General features: G+C 49.2%; 1 protein-coding gene across 7 annotated transcripts in view; it reads left to right on the top strand.

Moving 5' to 3' along the window:
* The window catches only part of nckap5l (NCK-associated protein 5-like), a 34,440-nt gene that overhangs the window by 15,261 nt on the left and 5,783 nt on the right, over nt 1-13,396 (top strand). For 3 of the 7 annotated variants that reach the window (XM_061771704.1, XM_061771713.1, XM_061771721.1), the window contains exons 2-9: nt 471-553; nt 6,021-6,140; nt 7,028-7,096; nt 7,169-7,207; nt 7,272-7,391; nt 9,170-9,262; nt 9,407-12,147; nt 13,186-13,318. In XM_061771704.1, coding sequence (XP_061627688.1) covers nt 6,021-6,140; nt 7,028-7,096; nt 7,169-7,207; nt 7,272-7,391; nt 9,170-9,262; nt 9,407-12,147; nt 13,186-13,318 — 3,315 coding nt within the window. In that variant the 5' untranslated portion in view covers nt 471-553. The remainder of the gene's footprint in view (nt 1-470; nt 554-6,020; nt 6,141-7,027; nt 7,097-7,168; nt 7,208-7,271; nt 7,392-9,169; nt 9,263-9,406; nt 12,148-13,185; nt 13,319-13,396) is intronic. The other 4 variants (XM_061771749.1, XM_061771757.1, XM_061771738.1 and 1 more) reach the window with 3 other exon arrangements.

Here is a 13,396-nt window from a genome sequence, read left to right as displayed (position 1 = left end):
CTCTGGAATCGGCTTGCGACTGCTCAGGTCTCTCCACCTTCAGATCCCAACTGAAAACCACCACTTTCAAATTCATCTGTCATGTTTTAGCCCGGTTTTTATTCCGTTTTTCATTCTAGTCTTGTATTATTTGTAAAGTACTCTTCAAAAGCGCTCCATAAAATGTATTCTTTGCCGTTTCTTTCCGTCGTCACCGAGGTTCTGCGCCTAAGGCGGCTGCCGCTGGTATTTTCATGTCATTCGAGCGCTTTGAGTTATTCAACTCATAAGTCAAGGCAACCTTGTGAACATTGTGCCGTGGATGGAGAACTGGACGAAAAGGTTTTGAGGGCTCGATCGGGGAGAGCTTTTCTTTTGGAATTGCGACAGGGCTCACTCGCGTCTGCGTTTGTGTCGGGGAAGTTTTTCTTCTTCCGCTTACAAATTGTAAGTCAAATTGTATTCATTATTTTTTGTCTTGTCTTCCTCAGCTCGCTTCTGTCGTCGGGAGAGCGAGCCGCCTGACGGCTGTGTGAATCCTCCTCACGGCTCAAAAGGAGAGCGGAAGCCACAGGTGCGTTCGTGCGTTCGTGCGTGCGACGATGTCCTTCAAACACAGCTCTCGATAAACGAGTCAATTTCATTTCCGTCCCATCTAATCCTTTTCTTGCTTATCAATTTAGTCCAGAAAGCCAAAATGGAGTTTTGTTGTTGTCTTTGAAAAGTGGGAGTTTGCCAACTACCCAAAGAAAAGGAGAGATTTGAACCCCAGATCTCAAAAGTGGGAGGCAGACACGCTAATCAGCAGCGACTGCGCGCGCATGCCAATTTTCCGGAATACCAACGGTAACGAACGGGTAGAATCGCAAACGAATTCCAGTCGCGATGTAGGACGAAGCTGGACAAAACCCGTGCGCAGAGATTCAAACTGCCCGTGCTGCCCGTCAGTTCAGTTGTTTATTTGAAAGTAATGGAGCGTAAAAGATGCCCAGTTAAAGTTACGAAAAGAAACTCCATCTCCAAAGTATACTGCGTAAAATGCAACCTCACAAACGATACAACACAACTTGTCGTATAAATGCAAACGTAAAAAAGCAGGACATAAAAAACACGTTCACCGGGCTTGACTGCTGGAGGATTCCGATCAGCGTAACCAAAAACAAAACAACAACATAAATGCTTATATGTAAAATTTCTTCGGGAAATAAACCGTCAAATGCAAACCTTCCACTGCCACTACAATGAAAACTTTTTCCATAACAATTGTCGTGTGCAGCTGTAATTGTCGCTTTTGTAGCTTTCTTAAAAATGAGAAGAATATATACGGAGCTTTGTGCCCAAAGCTCCAAATAATTGAAAGTGCATCGGTACTGTAGAAGTACCGATGCTTGTGTGAAAGAGACCCCAGTAAGCACTCATTCAACTCCTGTACTGCAGCAAAAATGACAAACGACAGAGTGTACTTGCAAGTAATGCAACCGAACCAACCAAAGAAATGTCTCGTTAAGAAGTCGGGCAAATGAATGGATGGATTAAAAAAAATAATAATAACATTTTTAAAAGTGTGTGAGATCAGGCCTCCAAATGAAGAATTGAGACTTTCTTTCTTCTCCCAAAATCCCGCCGCCTCTGACATTTCAGCTGTCAATCAAAACCGTGGCGCCACTTCCTTCTCGCACGACCACTTTCCAGCGAGCGAGAGAGCGCCGCACCGCCGGGACAATTTCCCCTCCTTTGAGATTCAGCGTGGCCGCCCAAGGCTGCGCCGTACGGCCGCCCGGCCCGAAATTTTGCCCTCTTCCGCCGACAGCCGACAGCCGCCCGAAGCGCTTTTGCGCCGGACCTCCGGCGGCTTCTCTAACCTCTGGCGGCCCGGCGACGGGCTCGGTTCGCCGCTGCCCCACAACACAATGTGCGTGGGTGCCAGACGGCAAGACGCGTTGCCCGAATAACACATTACGCTTCAGGGAAGGTGTATTTTTTTCCAAGTTGTGGGCGTTGTCTCATGGCCAATTGCACGCTATACTAGTAGAACCGGGTGAAGTTATATATGAACAAGGAAGTGCAATTCTGCCGAATGGCCACTGGGTGGAATTAGGGCGCTTAGTGTTTATATAGTGGCGTCAAGGGGCTGGTTTTTAGCCCCGCCCACAAAATTTGAACAATTTAGTACATGAAAAAGAGTTTTAAGCAACAATTCAGTACTATATTGGTCTCAGGCTTTGCACCTTTTCAGCACTTCAAACATATTTAATGTATTTAGAAACAAAACACTAAAATGAGTGTAGTTGCACTTTAAAGACTTAAACATCTTTGAGTATTGAGTATTGGTATATGATTATTATTTTTTGAAATGTCATGAAACTTCTGATCATAGAGACGTGGCAAAAGTACTCACATGCTGTACTTAAATAGAAGAACAGATTGGTGTCGGCTAAAAGTAGAAATAATGATTCTACTACTTTGCATGAGTTAAAGGTAAGAAATCGGAACAGTAATTAAGTACAAAAGTACAAGTAAATGTTTTACTGTCAGTTCTATAGAATACCTGTTTTGATAACCTGACAACTTCTCAGTAAACAAAAAATCACATTACCTCACTTTTTTTTTTTTTTTAACCCGAGAGCTCGCAGGCGTTGGCTGGACTTTTACGCTCTTCCTCGTAGCTTTGGTGATCAATTAGCGGATGGTGGCAACTGAAAGAATTCACCTTACCTGTATATCTTTTGTCAGATTACACAGATTTATTTTTGGCCCTGGTGCTTTTTAAACTGAGACAAGATACAACGCATTGGCCACGAATCATTCTTGTTGTATATATTTAATGTGATATAATATTCCACAATTCTTGTTACGATTCTCATTTTTCAATTCAACATTTCTTTTTCGATTTACATCTTTTTATACATTATGTCGTCATTCGCAGAGGTTGAAAAAAGCAAGCAGCCCATTTTGACAAAGGACCAAAAAATACACAAAAGTTTTCACATGCAGGGAGTAAAAGTCAGAAGTTATTAGAAAAATAAATACGTAAATGAGCGACACAGTGGACTGTAACCCTTTGCCATTCGTGGTTTCACCTAGTCACAGATTTTTTTTGGGTGGGGGGTGGACCTATCCCCAATTATTTTCATTATTTTACTCAATCACCCGCTTATTAGCATTTTTCTTTTTTTGTAACTTTTTTTGCCCAAATTAAAAAAAAAAAAAAAAAAAAAAAAAAAAAAAAGTTGGCCCTTGCCTTCCTGATGCGCACGTTTCCGTTGGAAACAAAAGCCGCACGTGCTCACAAACACGATCTGCTGCGTGTTGTCAAGTGAGGCCGTCAACTTGATGCCTCCACGCTTGTTCTTTAAAAAAAACAATACACAGCTGTGAGAAACATGAAGATGCCAAAAAAGCATTTTGGGTATTTTGACCATTATTCATGTTCTGCAAATAGAGTACAATCGCCTTCATTGTTGTTGTAGTTGGTGTGATCCCCCCCCAAAAAAAGGGAGACGTGTGTGTTAGTGCCCAACTTGCACATCTGTGAAGGGTACAGGTACAGGTTTTGGAGCAACATATGCTGCCATCCAAGCGAGGTCTTTATTCGGCAAGACAATGCCAAGCCACATTCTGCAAGGGCTACGACAGCGTGGCTTAATTCATAGTCAAAAGAGAGCGAGTGCTACACTGGTCTGGCAGCAGTCCAAACCTGTCTCCCGTTGAAAATGTGTGCAGGTGCGTTATGAAGTGCAAAATACCACAATGGAGACCCCGCCCGGACTGTTGAACAAGTCAAGTTGTACGTCAAGCAAGAATGGGAAAGAATTCCACCACTAAAGTGTATACATGGCCTTCCAAATAGTTATGCAAATAATATTTTTCTCAGACTTTCCTAAAAAGCGTTTTCAAGTCATCAAGAGTCACAATAGAATTCAAATGTTTTTCAACCTTGTTTTGAAAGATCCAAATCTTCAGAGTTTCAAGACCTTTGACAGGCTTTAAAGAACCACACTGAAAATAGTCATTTATTGAATTTGCACTATTAGGAGGTCCTATTTAGTGAAATCCAAAAGCATCTTAACATGTCAAGTTACATTTTGACTTCGGAGCCCTCATTTGATAGCAGCTTAACAACTCGTTCAACTTGTTTCTGCTTGCTTTTCTTTGGGATGGTACAAAATGTTCACGAAAGTACAGTTCTTCTTTTGGTCTCACGGAAGGAAGTGGTCGGTCAGAAAGTCCACCTCCTTTTCAGAGGTCCTTCCACACCTCGACGGACCCGAAGGGGGCCGACAAGCACGTTTCCCACAAAAGTCACAAGTTGAATGGATGCAAGTCATCGAGGCGATCGGCCCGTTTTCGTCCCGATTTTGCTCTTCCCGACCGAGCGCGTCAAACGCCAGACGAGCTTAAGTCTTCTCGAATGATCCCGTACGACCGTCCTTAGGTCTGACGTGTGTTCAGCGGGGATTCGTCCTGATTTTAGGGTCCCGAACAGGTCGGGGCGCCTTCAAAATTTCCCACCGAAACTCTTCACGCGTACGGGGGAAGCCCACGCCTCCCGAGTCGTGACGCCAACAATTGTGCCGTCGACCGAATGTAGCCAATCGAGAAGTGGCCGTAAATGAAAGAAAGCCTGTCTGAGTTTGATAGTTGCCAAAGCTTCAGCTCGAGCGGGCGACAACTCTCGACGTCACGTCGGCTGTCGGGCGAGCGGACGGACTTCACAAGTTCTGTTGGGCTGGCTGAGTTTCGATACCGCAACTTGCCCTCGTCCGGTGCTGTGAAAAAATATTTCCGTCCTAGTTTCGGATTAATTTTTCATGTTTCTCACGCTTTTTAGACCATCAGACAAATTGAAGCAGTGCACCATCAACACTGTGTATAGCGGGGATGGCGAGGTCTCCTATCTCTGGGGTTGAGGTCGCCGAGGTGGTTAAATAGCTCCTCTTTGGAAAGGCCCCGGGGGTGGATGAGATTCACACGGAGTTCCTAAAGGCTCTGGATGCCGTGGGGCTGTCCTGGTTGACACGCCTCTGCAACATCGCGTGGACATCGGGGACAGTGCCTCTGGATTGGCAGATTGGGGTGGTGGTCCCCCTTTTTAAGAAAGGGGAGATCCAGGAGGAGCAGTGTGGTTTCGTCCTGGCCGTGGAACAGTGGACCAGCTCTACACCCTCGGCAGGGTCCTCGAGGGTGCACGGGAGTTCGCCCAACCAGTCTACATGTGTTTTGTGGACTTGGAGAAGGCGTTCGACCGTGTCCCTCGGGTGGTCCTGTGGGGGGTGCTTCGGGAGTATGGGGTACCGAACCCCCTGATACGGGCTGTCCGGTCCCAGTACGACCGGTGTCAGAGCTTGGTCCGCATTGCCGGCAGTAAGTCGGACTCGTGTCCGGTGAGGGTTGGACTCCGCCAAGGCATCCCTTTGTCACCGATTCTGTTCATAACTTTTATGGACAGAATTTGTAGGCATACAGGGGGTCCGGTTTGATAATCGATTAGTTCTTGATTAATTGTCTTCTGCGAAGGGCAGAAAAGCGGAAGGATGCAAAGGCCAACTTGAAATTCTTTGACTTTGATTTATTAAACACACTGAACCCAAAACCATCACGTGGTTTGATATTATTTTATATGTAGCATACAAAAAAAACTGCCACGTCACAGCTTTGTGTTAAAGGTTACAAGGCAAATGATGGTCTTTTTTCCCACTACAGCAGATCCGCCCTGACTCCCATCGCCGCATTCAAATCCAAAGCGAGAGCAATCTGAAATTGCCTGGAAAATGATGCCGCGTGTCACCCTTAGCACAGTTGTTCCCTACCTATGACTGAGCCTCACCACTTTTTTTCTTTTTACTTGACGGCACACCTCCAGACAAAAAGTTCCTCTCCTGAAATATCGAGCATCTGGGTCAATGTACTCCCGCGTGTGTGAAACGTGGGCCTACGCTACACAGCGTATTTGCACGCGGAAGAGCTTTGAACGCTTTGCATAGATAGACGAACACGACGCGAGGATGAACGTTCCCGTGCGTGTCGCTTGTGCGTTCCAGATGAGAAGGATGTCGGACGAGGCGGAGCGGAGAGCGCGCGACGAGGACTTTTGCGTGGACGAGGAGGCGGACGCGGAGGACAACGGCGGCGAGCTGGCGGACCGGCTGAAGGAGCTGGAGGTCGGCAAGACGCGCCAAAAGACGTGCCCGAGCGCTCGGTAAAGGGAAGGAAAGCCACGGGGGCGAGAATACGTTGTACGTGCCACCGCCAGTCGCAATATCGAAATTCCGGTCCTCGGAAGAAGAATGCAACAATAATTCATCCGTCTTCAGCAAGCCGGCGGCGTTTCAGGCGATCTCAGCCGAGATTCGCGTCACACCTTAACCCGCAAGCGCTCGCCGACGGGATCGTTTGTTGGCGCAAGTTCGCGTTCACGTTCAAGCCAGCATGTCGGCCGCTTGTCTGCAAACCTGTTTGCTGCACATTCCTGAATTATCTCTTTTTGATTCTCATTCCCGAACGCATTTTGATATTGTGATTGTTGGTGGCACATACAACGAATTCCTGCAAAAGAAAGCCGTGGGTTTACTTCCTCTTTAACGACACATCTAAAGTGGAATTTTAACTAAAACGAATAATAAAGGTCCTGTTAACCATTCCAAATTGAATTGTTGGACAGGTGCATACCAATGTTTTCAGAAGGTCAAATTAGGTTGACCCCTGTAAAATCTGACCAGAAAGCCGGATATCCGGAACTGTTCGGGAGTCGCGTATACTGTATGCGTCCAAATATGGAATAATTACAGTTAGTGTGATACTTTTTTTTGGGGGGGGGGGCCTCTAAAAATGATTTAGCAGAAGCTTTTTGTTTTTGCGTCAGTTTTTCTTCTCTTCTCTCGGTTTGTCCTCGCATTAGACCGGAAAGTCCAAACGAACACAAATAACGCAAATCATTTGCCTGTGAGCGATTCCGGACTCGCTCGACTTGGCTACTACAGTGATGATGAGGATGACGGAAATGACATTTTTCCCCATTGAAAGCGCCATTTTGTCGTTTGTCTGGCAGGCAGAAAATTCAGCACTGATGCTGGCGAATGAGAGTCAGAGAGAAGCGTACGAGAGATGCCTGGATGAGGTGAGGTCACGCGGAAGCGGAAGCTCTGCGGGCAGCGGCCAGAATGTTGAGCTCGTTTGTTTTGGCTTTCAGGTGGCCAACCACGTGGTCCAAGCTCTGCTCAACCAGAAGGTAGCGTGCCCTCGCGTCTCCGCTCGACCGTCCCTCGCGTGAGCGTGTGTCTTTTCCGTCACAGGACCTGAGGGAAGAATGCATCAAGTTGAAGATGCTGGTGTTCGACCTGGAGAAACAGAACCGAGCGCTTTGTGAGCTTTTTCAGCAGAAGCTGCCCAATCATCCCACTGCGCACTACCAGGTGACTTTTTTTTTTTCTTTGTCTTTTTCTGGCATTTTTTGTTATTGCCTTGAGATACAAGTGACCCGACTTGGGAGTTATTCGAGATATGAGTCGACTTATGATTTGACTAGCGAGTTCAAAATTGAGATGTGAACGCTCGATGGAGGCGATGAACTCACTTCATCCCTCCATTTTCCGTACCGCTTCTCCTCACGCGGGTCGCGGGCGCGCGGAACCTATCCCAACGATCTTCGGGCGAGAGGCGGGTACACCCTGAACTGGTCGCCAGCCAATCGCAGATGAACTCATTTCAATTTGGGCAAATAATGAAGGATTCTTCGTGCTGCTCAAATCGAACGTTGCCGTTGGCCGTGTGTTATTCTTTCGAGTGCAACACAGCGGACCCCCGCATACTCGCCGTTTGCAGCCCGCGGATTCACCGATTTGTTTTCAGTTGTGAAAAAAGTTTTGCTTTCCCTTGTTTTCTTTTCTGGGGGGGGGGGAAATCAACCCTGAAAATGCTTATTGGCGGGCTATGACCCCGTATTCCAGAATGTTTGGCTATTTTTATGTCCGTGATGCTTTATCTTGGGTGGGAGCTGCGGGAGTCTCCTGTCATTGACAAGCTGGCAGACAACATTCATGAGGCAGAATTGCCACTAGAAGGCAACGTTGCACATTTTACAATCAAGATGGCTTCGTCCCACCCAAACGTGCTGCCGTCAGACTGCAAGTTGAAGCATTTTACACTCGCGAGTATTGAAGTATGAGTACTATTGAAGTATATATGTATGTGTGTGTGTGTCATGAATGTGACAAAGTACAAGGGAGATCTTAGACCGCGTTTGCCGCTAAACAAAACGGGTCTAGACTGACGTCACGTGTGGTGAGTAGCGTCACTCAGCGCGTGTATATACATGATTATTTTACTGCCAAAAGCCATTCCTAAATGTTGTTTTAGTGGCTCAATGAAATGAAACCACTGTTCAGATCTTAGGGGTGTCACGAAAGCAGAAAATATTTGCATAAAAGTCACTATATGCTTAAAAAAAAATCCGCTTCCCAACAGATCAATTAAGTAAAGACGACCTGTATTCTACTGCTGATTAATAAAGAAGAAAAAAGGTACAATCCAACTGTTTTTCCTTGTTAATGAAGGGAGTCTATTCTATCATTTGGTGAATTTAGTGTATTTATTATCGTACAACATAAGATTCGGTCTTGGTTTTGAAAAATCAGTCCAAATGCTGTAATGCGGGTCTCTTCTGAAAATGGCTGCCATTGAATGAGTAAAAAAGTCGAAAAAAAGTATTTTTTAATGCAATTAGAATGTGCGTCAATAACCTGCGACTTTTCGCTATTGGTGGTTGGGCCGGGCCCGATCCCCCTTGCCTCACCCAAAAACACATTACAAGAATTTTAGGGGTTTGGCTGCCGTCAAAATATCTGAAAATGCCCTCCAAGTGATCTGGCAGAATGTCTAGATGTTCAAAACAATGCTCATTGGTGTTAAACGATAGCAAACTCTGGAATCCAACGACCACACTACTATGTTTTATCACCCGTACATCAACACTTCCTACTCTAAAACGGCTTAACACTAGAACTTTTAACTTGTGGCATTTGGAATTCATTTCAATGGGGAAAGATACGAGTGTTTTGAGTAAGGAGCGTGCTCACGGAACAAATTCAACTCGTATCTCAAAGCAATGGGATGTAGATGGTGTTTGTTGCTCTGGACCTTTTCACCATGACCTCACGCATGCTTGCTCTTCTGAGCGTGTGCCCGCCTCCAGGTCCAGGCAGGACCCCTCCCAGTCTGCAATGCAGAACTGCACGGTGACTGTGCCAAGCATTTGGAGGCCGCTCAGACCGAAGCGCAAGCCAAGGTGATTGTCGCAAGGCAGCTTGAAAGCGTGTGATGTCATCAGCCCCAATATGAAGGCTCTGACATTTGCGCCACTTTGTTTGTGTGAAAAGAGCCCGTGTGGCTAATCTCCTTTGCACTCTTTCCTGTACGCATGCACTTAAAGGTCTTTCGTGATGCTGATGGAATTCCCTTTCTGTCCTGTCCAAAGGGGAACGGTTACCGCACTCAGCACGTCTCACCGGGCTCTCGGGGCCCCGCCGCCTCCATGGAGGCTCTTTCTCCCTTCTTTAAGAAGAAAGCACACATCCTGGAAGTCCTGCGCAAGATGGAGGAGACGGACCCTCTCAAGTTCCACCCGGCCACGGCGAGCTTGTCTTTCTGCGACTACAGCCAGGTGCTCGTGTCCACAGAGGCCGTTTTGGCCTCGGCGGACCAGCTGCAGCGCAAATCCCAGCACACGCGCTGCCATTGCTCCCGCGCAGATGCCGACACACTCCGACACGTCAACGGGGACGGGGCGCTGATGTGTGAGGGGGGGGACACCTGCTGTTTACACTGCAAGAGGAACCCAGACGGGCCTCTGAAGCCATCCGCCACCCAGAGCTGCGCTGCGCCCGCAGCTGCCACCGCCGAATGTCACGCGAATAGCCGAACGACGGAATGTGTACCGCTACCCAAACAATGCGCCGAGAATGACTGTCACCCGAAACCGGCAAACGGTGCTGCCGATCTGAGCCCGGAGGAAATGGAGGACAGAGATGAACTCACCGGCTTCTGTCCAGCCCCTCAGCTACCCGGTTCAGAAGGCGTCCAGATCTCCCGCTGTGACCCCGAGGCCGGCGATGGCGTCCCCACCGGCCCTTCCCTCGACGCCACGTCCGACGACAACTCCTCCGTCCCTGAGAAGGACGGCGCGGATCTGGAGGCCCGCACTGTGCGAGCCGGCGCTTCCGTGAGCCCGATCCCCTCCTGTTTCAGTGACGTCAAAGCTGCCGCCGTCAACTCGCCGTCCAAACTTCTCAAGTTCCTGAAGATCCCCTCCATAGGGGACAGGTGTCAGGCCTCGAGTCCCGCCGTCCGCTTAAGCCCCCAACTCACCCGTAGCTCCAGGATCCCTTGTCGCACCAATAACTACGAAGTGTACCACTCTCCTGTTCCCACCCGTCGAGCCACCACCACAGAGCGGTGCAGGCAGCCGCCGCCGCCGCCCACCAGGTCTGAGTCTTACCCCGCAACCCACTCCACCCCGACCCCCCACCCCCAACCTGAAGACACCTGCCTCCCCCCAGCTAAAGATGTGAGTTTCAGCAGCTTATCTCCATCCAAAACTAAGATGGTTGCTCCCTCGTCCTCCCCCAAAGTAGCTCAGAGTATACCGCATTATGAAAACATATGTGACTTGTCCAGTAACCCACAAGTGGAGGAGCCCCCTCACGCTCTCGAGAAAAGAACCACTCTTCCATCTCAAACGAAAACCAACGGTGCCGAAAGGAAACAGGTCAAATCTCTTCCCGAAAGTGTCCTCGGTGCCTCTCCCCAGCGAAAACAGTCATCGTCCTCTACGTCTGAGTCCACATCAGAGGATGAAGCGGATTCCGACAGTCCCGTGTGGGTGAACCATCACAGCCTACCCAACTCATCGGCCCTCGCCGACGCTCAGTGTAGCGCCGACTTCTCGCAAATCCCAGAGGACGTCATTGCACAGAGCTGCGAGGCTAACCAGCCACCGCCGCCTCCAGCCAGAAGAAACGACTCGTCTTCCATCCCTAAGAGGCCTGCGGCGGGCGCGGCGAGGTCTCAAGCTGATTCCGGTCACCACCCGTTCAAAGACAGGCTGGCTGCGCTGGGCAAGCTGAGGAGCTCGGAGGATTTACAGGCGGCCGTAAGGTCGCTAGGCGCGGCGAACGAGGCAGCCGAGGACAGCAAGACGGAGCAAAGACATTCAAAGTGCACAGATTCTTTGGATGGGAAAGCATGGGGTAGCAGCGGGGGGCTGAAGTACCCAGGCTCCTCTCAGCTTTATGAACAAGGAGGAAAATCCACAAATTCAAGTCTGGTCAAACAGGAGCTCTGTGTGAGCTCCAAGAGCAAGATCGGGCTACCGTCACCTAATGCCGACGCTCCGCAGGTACTGCGTAACAACATCAAGTGTCCTGGCTCGCTCAATCTGTCCTACAATGTGAAACCTGGTCCTCAAAGTAGCAACAGTCCCAACAAAGTCCCCCCAAAGTCTCCGTCCAAACCTTGCCAGGGTCCCTCCATCCACAGAGGAGGCAAACCCACAGATACCCCGCGGTACTCCTCCAAGTCAGAGGAGAGAGCCAAAATCAGCGGCAAAGGCAAAAAGAATCCGATGTACGGAGACAGCCTCCCGCCGCCTCCTCCCAGGCCTCCGACATCCGAAGGGGAAAAAGCGCCACCGCCTGTGCCCAGTCCGCAGTCGGCCATAGAGCAGAAAGTGATGAAGGGCATCCGGGAGAACGTGCTCAAACTCCAAGAGCAGGACCGAGGGGTGCAGACCAGCGAGGCCAAGCAGAAGGCGTCCAACGGGATCGCCAGCTGGTTCGGACGCAAGAAGAGCAAGCTGCCCGCCCTGAGCCGCAAGGCGGACGCCGCCAAAGCCAAAGAGGAGAAACGGGAATGGAAGATTAACATCCCCTCGGTGGGCAAGGACTCTGTAAAGATGACCGGCAGGTGTCGAGAAGGGGTGGAAGGTCTGAACATCTCCACGCTGATGGAGAAGGCGGAGGGATTGCGGAGGGCGCTGGAGGAAGAGAGGGCGTACGTAGAGAGGTCGGGCAGGGGTCACTCGTGCGAGGTGGTGATGGACCAGGCTCAGGGACAGCTGGCCGTCATGTATCGGGGCGGGCGCTCCGACAACTTCATGCAACAGCTGCTGAACAGGTGAACACTTGATAGGACTTACTCTAAGCCCGCCGCACACTGACCCATGCCGAGCCAGCGCCTGTGAACTTCCGAGGTTCTGCGACTAGTTTTGATGAGCGGCCAACCGTCAGCCACTAGTTTGGCTTTGATTTGAAATTTGAATTGGCAGGTGAGTGAATGGCGTCGCAACGTTGCAGGTGTGACGGCCAATCAAAACTGCCGTGTCGTATCACAGGAGCGTTGACGTCGCCAGGCCGTACCAATGTAGAATATGCAGAATATATCTTCTGTTTTACAATAAGGGGAGCTAAACTCAAGATTTCAACAGTTTCTGTTGTACTTTAAATGTGGGTGTCTTCTTTATCTGAGGCTGTTTACTTAAATCTATGCAGTATTTTTTCTAAATATACGATTAAAACATAGCATCCACTCTCCTACGGGCCCTGCACTTTTTACGTCTTTTCACTCTTGCAAGTGTGCGAATTTGTGAGAACGTGACGTGTATCAGTCTTTCCTGCCAAAACCAGACAGACGACGACAAGCTACACATCAGTCAGATCCACTCGGCAGACGCGCGACTCGGCCCTTGCCAGTGTTCGGGATCGTTCAAATTGCTATCCCAGCTTCATCATAGTTCCCACCAACACACAACACAGTACCATCCCGAAATCATCTTTACTCGTTACTTTAAGATGCTAAAAAAAAGTCTGAATTAATTATGCTGTCATGGATTTAAAATGGGGGAAAAAAAACAGCGGCAGTTGCCGGTGTTTGGAGCTAGGGGCTAGTACTGCCGGACTCCTTCTTTTCAAAGGCAGTTTAATAGGCCAAAAGGAATGTGCACACTTGCCTTCCACGCTGACCGAATTTGTCGTTCGACTCTCGGCTCTGGCTTTCCTGCGTGGAGTTTGCGTGGGTTTACTCTGAGTATTCCGGAGAACATACTTCCTCCCACATTCCCAAAAAGTCCTCTTAAGGTTCACTCTAAAAGGACAAGCGGGGACCCCAGTTTGAGGCCCACTGACCTTAAGACCGGCTTGTGCTTCCTGCTTTCAGAGTGGATGGCAAGGAAGCCTCAGGCGTGCCGCAGCGGAGGCTCTCGTTCGACTGCAAGACTTCCAGGCCTGCGTTCGCTCAGCAAAGCGACATGGTCATCGGTCACACCGGCGGCAGGGACAACGTGGAAAAGGTCAGTCGCCGTCTTCTCCGGCCGCGGTGTCTCCTTCCGAGCCTTCGCCAATAATGTTGCAAACGCACGTGCACGCTT

This window comes from Phyllopteryx taeniolatus, chromosome 1 (assembly GCF_024500385.1).
Source record: "Phyllopteryx taeniolatus isolate TA_2022b chromosome 1, UOR_Ptae_1.2, whole genome shotgun sequence".
NCBI lineage: Eukaryota > Metazoa > Chordata > Actinopteri > Syngnathiformes > Syngnathidae > Phyllopteryx > Phyllopteryx taeniolatus.
The sequence above is the reverse complement of the archived record's forward strand: the minus strand, read 5'-3'. Positions and strand labels throughout refer to the sequence as shown.